Raw genomic sequence first — 10,464 nt, forward strand, 5'->3', positions numbered from 1 at the left:
TTATTGTAATAGATTTAGATTTTGGATTGCAAGCTCTCTTGGGCAGGGCCCTCCTTACCATCTGGTCTTGACTTGCATTTTGACTGTAATGTAATTGTAAAGCGCTGCGCAAGCTGGCGCAATATAAATCCTGTATAATAATAATAGTTTGATATTATTACATATTTGTAAGTGCTCTTATGCACAATTACTCTATAACCTTAATAAAAATGTCTTTGAATTGTTTTTGATGGGGGGAGGGGCAGAGTTACAACCCTCATACAGTAACAGTTGCTGTAAATAAAACAATAAATCAAAAAAGTATATTATTATTTTTTATTATTATTATTTTTATTTGATTAGTACATAATTGTAAGTGCTCCTATGCACAATTATTCTATAATCATGACCCAAATTTCTTTGAACTTCCTTTTCTTTCTTTTTTGGAGTTACAAATGTCAAATGTTTTATGAATTTTTTATCTGAAGACATACTGGGATTTTTCAGCGTCCAGAAGATTGTGTTAGATATACAGATAAAGATACAATTGTTATCTATAGCTGCTCAGCAACTGTTACATTGTTACTCCATAAGGAGAGTTTACTAGAGGTTGTACTATAGATCGGTGTGGTCATTGTCCATCCAAGCTTTCTCCTGTGTTGAGCCCTGGTGATGGGGGAGTTGTCCCCGAAACGCGTTGCTGTTTTTATATGACCTGTTTTACCATCAATTGAAATAATCTTGATCTCCTTTATGTTTTTTCACTTCACTTGCTGTCTGGAGATACTGCTGTCAGCAGGAAATGAGGGGAAAATCTCTCTACCTGACCCGACAGCACGCAACGAACTTCCACCGCATAATGAAGCATCTGACAGATACTGGCAAAATAAATGCAATTGGGCGGGGCTAGAGGTGACATCAATCCAGTTGTTATTGTTTAAAGGAGAACTATGGGGTTAAAGGCTTTTCCCCATAGTTCTCCTTAGGGTAAAGATCAGCGTCCCTAAATGACCAGTCAATACAACTGGGAGGAGCAGGCAGTGAGATCACAGATGGCTCCGCCCAGCTGTCATTTGCGTGGAGATCAGTCGGCTTCGGCCGACCTTCCTCCACGCTTCGCCTGTCACTATGGCTCAGCCGAGCCGAAGCATAAGCAGAGGCGGCCGAACCGAGCTGAACAATCGGGTGAGTATATATTTTATGAGCACCTAACCCGTGCGGGGGGAAAGCCTCACTGCAAGGGTTAATGTTTAATATGCAGTTTAATCACTAGCCAGGTTGCCCTGTAGTTGATTTGAGCTCAGCAGTCATTTAGCAAGGATGCTAATCGCAACATCTCCTACGGTCACTAGAAAAGAAGGACCAACTGATATGGCGGTGGAATGCTGCGATGAAAATGCGGCTCAGCAAAATGTGAAAGCCTTGTCACAAACGACTTCCAGATCAATCCTTCAGCGATGACTCGAAGCGCGTAGTTGCTGAGGACCCTGTGCGTTTTCCCCAGCATTGTTTCTGCCCTCACCTTAGCTTGGCAGCACGCTGCCATACGTCATTTCCATAACCCCGCTCTCCAGTAATCCAGCTTTAAAATGACACAGTTAAAATACGCACATGTTGGGGATTTTTGAATGCCCTATTTGCATACCACGAGCCATTGAGTTTGCAGCTGCCGCCGTTCCTTTCCGCCTTGTGCCTGCAGACAACAAACATTGGTGGTGGGAGGGATTTGGGGGCCTTGTGCTAGACTGAAACCAAGCCTGTAGTAGATAAAAGCGGTGGGGGCCCCGAGCAAACGATAATCTGGGGCCCTCTACATCATGAACGGATCTTTATTATTACGTCCCAGATCTAATGATAGAATACATTATAGAATGAACAATGTTACATTGTTGCAGCGCATTAAAGCCAATCGTACACCATCATTCGAAAAAAATTGTTAAAGCACATTGACCATCAGAAAATAAACCCGAAATAATAAAAAAAAGACAAAAATCAAAAACAATTCAAAAAATTTCAAAAATTATTTTTCGCTCACATAGAAGTGGACATAGATGGGGGGGGAGGGGGCATAGTAGTTCAGGCCTAACCCTGTAGACAGCACCTGACCGAAGTCCGATCCTAGGACAAGCACTGGAGCTCGGCTCGGGGTGAGGTTTGGGTTCAAGGTGAATCCTGCGGGTTCAAGAATCACCATCCTGGTGAATTTATTTGCATATTCACTCAGGAGAATTGCTTTACATCACAATGCACTGCATGGCCACTGAGCTAGGGCCAACAGGCACAGAAGGGCCTATAAGGGGGCTTTTGTCTAAGCCACTTTAAAAAGGGGGGTGGGGGCGGCACAGAGCAGCTAATTGGAAAATGTTGTAGGGCCGGGGAAGCCAAACTCCGGCCCTCTAGTTGTAGTGAAACTACAAATCCCATGAGGCATTGCAAGACTCTGACAGCCACGGGCATGAGTTCTGGGGACAGAGACATCATGGGATTTGGAGTTTCACCAAAGCTGGCTGGTTGAGGTTTCACTACTCCAGTTGTAAGGAAAGCTGACAGACTGCACAGGGAGAGATTATGGTCAGTTAGGAAACTCAAATGTTATTGTGATTGCTAGCTCTTTGGGCAAGCCACCTATTTTCTGACTTTGTTGTTGTTGTTATTGTTATTGGGGCTTTTTTTGTCTTTCATTTTATTTTGTGGTTGATTTGAGGTCAGTGGTCACTTATTTACATAGCTCCTTATTCGTTTAGGGGTTTACCTTATGGGCGGGAGGGGGGGAGGGCATACGTTGGTTCATGGGTGGGATGTTGGGGTTTGTGTTTTAATTTTATATCGATAGGGCCTTTTTATGTGTTTGGGGTGCTCTAAGTGGGGCATTCACTTGTTACTGACCATTTGTTCTTTAAGCTGCCATTTGTTTGCAGCAGGTCGCAGCATTGAACAGTGTGCATGCAGCTAAACCACCTCAAATGATATCACTTACATTTGCCACAATCCCCATAGATAAAATAAAAGTTAGGCACACACTAGTTAGGCCTATTATGCCTTATTAAAACTGTCCTTCTGCTGGCCATTTTACACTGCTGTATCCTCTGCAGTATCTTATTTCCTATAGTAAAGCCCCATCATGTGCTCTTTGTCTCTATTAAATTTGGGCCTAGCCTTCCTCATTAAAACTATCAGACTGGCTGCTGCCCAATGTTACACTGCTGCATCCTCTGCACTCTCCTTAAGCTTGTAGTAAAACATCTTTTTTTTAAAATCTTTGCCTCGTGTGAACTTTGGCCTATTTTCACTCATAAAAAAATGTCCGGCTGCTGGATAATTTTACACATCTGCATTATCTGCTCAGTCTACATTTTTAATGAGAGTTTCATGGATTGGCGGAGACAGTTTTGCATCAGCGAGAACAGCAACAGCATCCCCCAAGCATTTTATTTAAAAGACTTAAAGGAGAACTATGGGGTTAAGTCTTTTCCCCATAGTTCTCCTTAGGGTGACGGGAGGACACAAGCTAGCATCCTCCCGTCACCCTAGGCTCAGTATACCTGTAGCTCGCGGTATACTGAGACGCCGCAGCTGAAGCGGATCCCGACAATTGTGCCGGGATTTGCCCAGCTGCGTGAGTGACAGCTGGATCTGCCTATCTAGAGGCAGAGCCAGCTGTACCCGCCCCCTCCCCGTCCGTTCCGCCAGTCAGCGCTGGCAGATCGGAGCGGGGAGTGGGGAATCCAGCCCCTCCCCTGTCACGGCAGCGAGCTGTGACAGGATCGAGAGGTGAGCGAACGCCGGTATGTGTTCGCTCACCTCCCGATCTACTGAGCCGACCTGTGACAGTCTCATGGGGCTCTATGTGCCCCTAAAAAATTGTATAAAATGTATTTCAGTACAGCGTTGCATGACGGAATAGATACCGCAGCGCTTAACACTGAACAATGGCCGGGACATGAAGGGGGTTTAACACCACGGGCTGCAGGGCCCATTCACACCATGTCTGGATCATCTCCAGACCACACTGTTTCCGGACCCAAAATGCTTCCCAATGTACCCCTATGCTATTTCTGGTCTCTGTTCCCACCGGCGCAGTCCGTTCCAGACCAGACCAGAAAAAGACTGCTTGTCTTATTTTGTCTGGTCTAGAACGCACCTGTAAGACCATTTTAAGCAAAAAAAAAAAATTCCAAACGCGGCAATATCGCAGCAAAACACAATGCCCTGCGTTACAGATCGGGTCCAGAAAATGGTGTGAACCTGCCCTCAGGGGGTTAAAGGAGAACTATGAGTCGGGTGCTTTTCACTCACCTCATAGTTCTAGCCGACCTGTGACAATGAGACTGTCACACGTCGGCTCTATAGATCGGGAAGTGAGCGAACACATACCGGCGCTCGCTCACTTCTCGATCATCATTCTGTCGCTCACAGCTCCCTGCAGGGATTCCCCCCTCCCCGCTCCGATCCTCCAGCGCTGACTGGTGGAACGGACGGGGGAGGGGGCGGGTACAGCCGGCTCTGCCTCTAGATAAGCAGAGCCAGCTGTCACTCACACAGCTGGGTGGATCTCGACAGTAATGTCGGGATCCGTCCCGGCTGCGGCGGTCTCAGTATATAATGAGCTGTAGCTCGCGGTATACTGAGCTTTGGGTGACGGGAAGACGCTAGTTTGTGTCCTCCCGTGATCCTGATGAGAACTATGGGGGAAAGCACTGACCCCATAGTTCTCCTTTATAAATCCAAACATCTCAAGAGTGCTGGATTGTCCGATAACGTTTATGGATTATTGTGCCGGTGTTTAACATTTCTCCTGAACATACGACGCTAATACAAAACAAATAAACAACAAAACATATACAAAAAGATCATATGAAACCCAAAACATTGAAGAAAGACAAAACAACAAAAGACATGAAACAAAACAAAAAACAACATCAACAACAATCATCTTTTTTTGCGGAAACACCAAAAATACAGAAATAGTTTTTTTTCATCTGTACCAAGATGGACACAGACATGGAGGAGGCGATCGCAGCTCAGACCTGTTAGATCCTCCCCTTCTGTCCACGCAATCAGACTGAAGTCCTAGCGCAAGCACTGGAGGGAGCCCGAAGTAGCATTTTCTCCAGACAAGGAACACACAAATGGGTCTGTTTATGAACAATTTGCTGGGGACCGTCACCCTGCCAATATCTGTGAACGTTCGTTTTGGGTGAATAATGGCAAAAACAGATGTTCTTAAAGTGACACTAAGGCCCGGTTCACCCCTGGGCGCTCCTACGCGCTGTAAAACGCTCAACATGTGAAAACCAATGATTGCCTATGGGCATGGTTCCCACCTGGGCGTTTTACAGCACTGCAAAACGCCCTACGCCCAAAGAAGTACAGGTACTTCTTTGGGGCATATTTGCCGCGCGTATCCATTAGGATAGCCCTCAGAAACGCGCGTCTGTCGCGCGTTTCTTTTACCGCAAATCGCTGTAAAAACGCGCGGCAAACGCGCATATTCCATACGCCCAGGTGTGAACCCAGCCTAAAGCGTTAAATCTTATAAATCCATTCAAGTCCCTCAACTATTAACAACATTGGGGCGGATTTTATCAATACTGGAGCAGACAAAAACTGGAGCAGCTGTGCATGGCAACCAATCAGCTGCTCTCTTCAGTTTGTTCAGTTAAGATTTGAAAATGAAAGAGAGAAGCTGATTGGTTGCCGTGAACAGCTGCTCCAGATTCTCTCTGCTCCAGTTTTGATAAATTCCCCCCAATGTATCTTATTTGTGTATCGCTCGGCTGTAGATCCTCCAATCATCTCTGAATTGGTGCTGACACTGTCCTTCCTTCTGGAGGGGGGCCACTTTTGTTCCCCATGGTCCCTGTCTGTGTTGTAAAGTTGTCACCGCTCCGAGCTCACTCCCGGGATGGACTACAATCTCAATACAAATTAGTAAACTGAACCTGAGATTGTAGTCCATCCCAGGAGTGAGCTTGGAGCGGTGACTACTTTACAACACACACAGGGTTAAGTCTTTTCACCATAGTTCTCCTTGGGGTAACGGGAGGACACAAACTAGCGTCCTTCCGTCACCCTAAGCTCAGTATACCGCAAGCTACAGCTCGCGGTATACTGAGACGCCGGAGCGGATCCCGACATCGATGTCGAGATCCGCCCAGCTGCATGAGTGACAGCTGGCTCTGCCTATCTAGAGGCAGAGCCAGCTGTACCCGCCCCCTCCCCCGTCCATTCCGCCAGTCAGCGTTGCAGGATCGGAGCGGGGAGAGGGGAATCCAGCTCCTCCGCCGTCACAACAGAGAGCTGTGACAGGATCAAGAGGTGAGCGAAGGCCGGTATGTGTTCGCTCACCTCCCGATCTACTGAGCCGACCTGTGACAGTCTCATTGTCACAGGTCGGCTACAACTATGAGGTGAGTGAAAAGCACCCGCCTCATAGTTCTCCTTTTCGCCCAGTTCACATGTAGCATGTTGTAATGATAAATGATGGCCACTAGATGGGGCTGAGGAGTAAAGTAAACAAGTATTGATTTATTATGCTCCTGAGCTCCATCTAGTGGCCACAATGTTATTTTACAACGGTACATTCGAACCGGGAAAAAAGCATACTGAGAAAGTTCATCTGTTGTATTATTCCCTCAAAACGAACATTCGCAGATATTGGCAGAGTGAAGAGAGCGCTGTGAGTTGTTTATAAATAAACCGTTTGATCTATTCCAGCTTTCTGTTACTATGTTTCTGTATTACAATGTGCAGCATGTGAGATCATCTCTACATTTGGGAGATTTGATGAGAATAAAGAGGGAAGTCTCTTGAAGTTGTCCGTTAATGTTATTCCCTCTCTTGCTGATTCTCAGGACCTGTACACCCTGATCTGTGTCTCTGTGTCGCCGCAGTGCTTTCAGGATGGGCGAACTTGAGGAGTTACGCCAGGAAGCGGAAGCATTGAAGAAGCAGATAGCGGTACATTTATTCTTTCTATTATACTGATGTCGCCTTTTATCATTGTGTTATATAGATTACTGCTCAATACTTGTATCTGACCTCCGGCCTCCCCTTCAGTCTTATATCTGACCTCCGACCTCCCCTTCAGTCTTATATCTGACCTCCGACCTTCCCTTCAGTTGTATATCTGACCTCCGTCCTTCCCTTCAGTCGTATATCTGACCTCCGCCCCTCCCTTCAGTCGTATATCTGACCTCCGCCCCTCCCTTCAGTCGTATATCTGACCTCCGGTCTCCCCTTCAGTCTTATATCTGACCTCCGTCCTCCCCTTCAGTCGTATATCTGACCTCCGTCCTCCCCTTCAGTCGTATATCTGACCTCCGGTCTTCCCTTCAGTCGTATATCTGACCTCCTACCTTCCCTTTAGTTGTATATCTGACCTCCGACCTTTCCTTCAGTCGTATATCTGACCTCCGTCCTCCCCTTCAGTCGTATATCTGACCTCCGACCTTCCCTTCAGTCTTATATCTGACCTCCGTCCTCCCCTTCAGTCGTATATCTGACCTCCGTCCTCCCCTTCAGTCGTATATCTGACCTCCGTCCTCCCCTTCAGTCGTATATCTGACCTCCGCCCCTCCCTTCAGTCGTATATCTGACCTCCGCCCCTCCCTTCAGTCGTATATCTGACCTCCGACCTCCCCTTCAGTCTTATATCTGACCTCCGACCTTCCCTTCAGTCGTATATCTGACCTCCGGTCTTCCCTGCAGTCGTATATCTGACCTCCGTCCCTCCCTTCAGTCGTAAATCTGACCTCCGTCCTTCCCTTCAGTCTTGTATATGACCTCCGACCTCCCCTTCAGTCTTATATCTGCCCTCCGACCTTCCCTTCAGTCGTATATCTGACCTCCGGCCTTCCCTGCAGTCTTATATCTGACCTCCGTCCCTCCCTTCAGTCGTAAATCTGACCTCCGTCCTTCCCTTCAGTCTTGTATATGACCTCCGACCTCCCCTTCAGTCTTATATCTGCCCTCCGACCTTCCCTTCAGTCGTATATCTGACCTCCGGCCTTCCCTGCAGTCTTATATCTGACCTCCGTCCCTCCCTTCAGTCGTAAATCTGACCTCCGTCCTTCCCTTCAGTCTTGTATATGACCTCCGACCTCCCCTTCAGTCTTATATCTGCCCTCCGACCTTCCCTTCAGTCGTATATCTGACCTCCGGCCTTCCCTGCAGTCTTATATCTGACCTCCGTCCCTCCCTTCAGTCGTAAATCTGACCTCCGTCCTTCCCTTCAGTCTTGTATATGACCTCCGACCTCCCCTTCAGTCTTATATCTGACCTCCGACCTTCCCTTCAGTTGTATATCTGACCTCCGACCTTCCATTCAGTCATATATCTGACCTCCGCCCCTCTCTTCAGTCGTATATCTGACCTCCGGTCTTCCCTTCAGTCGTATATCTGACCTCCGTCCCTCCCTTCAGTCGTATATCTGACCTCCGTCCTCCCCTTCAGTCGTATATCTGACCTCCGTCCTTCCCTTCATTCGTATATCTGACCTCCGTCCTCCCATTTCAGTCATATATCTGACCTCCGTCCTCCCCTTCAGTCGTATATCTGACCTCTGTCCTCTCCTCCCCTTCAGTCGTATATCGGACCTCCGGTCTTCCCTTCAGTCGTATATCGGACCTCCGGTCTTCCCTTCAGTCGTATATCGGACCTCCGGTCTTCCCTTCAGTCGTATATCGGACCTCCGGTCTTCCCTTCAGTCGTATATCGGACCTCCGGTCTTCCCTTCAGTCGTATATCGGACCTCCGGTCTTCCCTTCAGTCGTATATCGGACCTCCGGTCTTCCCTTCAGTCGTATATCGGACCTCCGGTCTTCCCTTCAGTCGTATATCGGACCTCCGGTCTTCCCTTCAGTCGTATATCGGACCTCCGGTCTTCCCTTCAGTCGTATATCGGACCTCCGGTCTTCCCTTCAGTCGTATATCGGACCTCCGGTCTTCCCTTCAGTCGTATATCGGACCTCCGGTCTTCCCTTCAGTCGTATATCGGACCTCCGGTCTTCCCTTCAGTCGTATATCGGACCTCCGGTCTTCCCTTCAGTCGTATATCGGACCTCCGGTCTTCCCTTCAGTCGTATATCGGACCTCCGGTCTTCCCTTCAGTCGTATATCGGACCTCCGGTCTTCCCTTCAGTCGTATATCGGACCTCCGGTCTTCCCTTCAGTCGTATATCGGACCTCCGGTCTTCCCTTCAGTCGTATATCGGACCTCCGGTCTTCCCTTCAGTCGTATATCGGACCTCCGGTCTTCCCTTCAGTCGTATATCGGACCTCCGGTCTTCCCTTCAGTCGTATATCGGACCTCCGGTCTTCCCTTCAGTCGTATATCGGACCTCCGGTCTTCCCTTCAGTCGTATATCGGACCTCCGGTCTTCCCTTCAGTCGTATATCGGACCTCCGGTCTTCCCTTCAGTCGTATATCGGACCTCCGGTCTTCCCTTCAGTCGTATATCGGACCTCCGGTCTTCCCTTCAGTCGTATATCGGACCTCCGGTCTTCCCTTCAGTCGTATATCGGACCTCCGGTCTTCCCTTCAGTCGTATATCGGACCTCCGGTCTTCCCTTCAGTCGTATATCGGACCTCCGGTCTTCCCTTCAGTCGTATATCGGACCTCCGGTCTTCCCTTCAGTCGTATATCGGACCTCCGGTCTTCCCTTCAGTCGTATATCGGACCTCCGGTCTTCCCTTCAGTCGTATATCGGACCTCCGGTCTTCCCTTCAGTCGTATATCGGACCTCCGGTCTTCCCTTCAGTCGTATATCGGACCTCCGGTCTTCCCTTCAGTCGTATATCGGACCTCCGGTCTTCCCTTCAGTCGTATATCGGACCTCCGGTCTTCCCTTCAGTCGTATATCGGACCTCCGGTCTTCCCTTCAGTCGTATATCGGACCTCCGGTCTTCCCTTCAGTCGTATATCGGACCTCCGGTCTTCCCTTCAGTCGTATATCGGACCTCCGGTCTTCCCTTCAGTCGTATATCGGACCTCCGGTCTTCCCTTCAGTCGTATATCGGACCTCCGGTCTTCCCTTCAGTCGTATATCGGACCTCCGGTCTTCCCTTCAGTCGTATATCGGACCTCCGGTCTTCCCTTCAGTCGTATATCGGACCTCCGGTCTTCCCTTCAGTCGTATATCTGACCTCCGTCCTCCCCTTCAGTCGTATATCTTAGTATCCGCTTATTAGATGTGACATAATTTTTTATCATTATTCTTTTATTTTACAGGATGCCAGAAAACAATGTGCAGACACAACTCTGGACCAGGTGCTCTTATCTATCCATATCCATCTCTCTCTCTCTCTCTCTCAGCTCTCTCTTCTCTCTCTCTATCTCTCTCTCTATCTCTCTCTCTCTCTCTCTCATCTCTCTCTCACTCATCTCTCTCTCCCCCCCTCTCTCTCCTCTCTCTCTCTGTCCCCCCCCTCTCTCTCTCTCTCATCTCTCTCTCCCTCATCTCTCTCCCCCCCCCTCTCTCTCT

The 10,464-nt window shown here is 48.4% G+C and overlaps 1 protein-coding gene across 1 annotated transcript in view; it reads left to right on the forward strand.

Annotated features, from left to right (window-relative positions):
• The window catches only part of GNB3 (G protein subunit beta 3), a 39,804-nt gene that overhangs the window by 21,008 nt on the left and 8,332 nt on the right, over positions 1–10,464 (forward strand). Inside the window, exons 2-3 of the mRNA XM_018567362.1 lie at positions 6,873–6,939; positions 10,212–10,250. Coding sequence (XP_018422864.1) covers positions 6,883–6,939; positions 10,212–10,250 — 96 coding nt within the window. The 5' untranslated portion in view covers positions 6,873–6,882. The remainder of the gene's footprint in view (positions 1–6,872; positions 6,940–10,211; positions 10,251–10,464) is intronic.

Source organism: Nanorana parkeri, unplaced genomic scaffold (assembly GCF_000935625.1).
Source record: "Nanorana parkeri isolate BGI_ZX_2015 unplaced genomic scaffold, ASM93562v1 scaffold1037, whole genome shotgun sequence".
Taxonomy (NCBI): Eukaryota; Metazoa; Chordata; class Amphibia; order Anura; family Dicroglossidae; genus Nanorana; species Nanorana parkeri.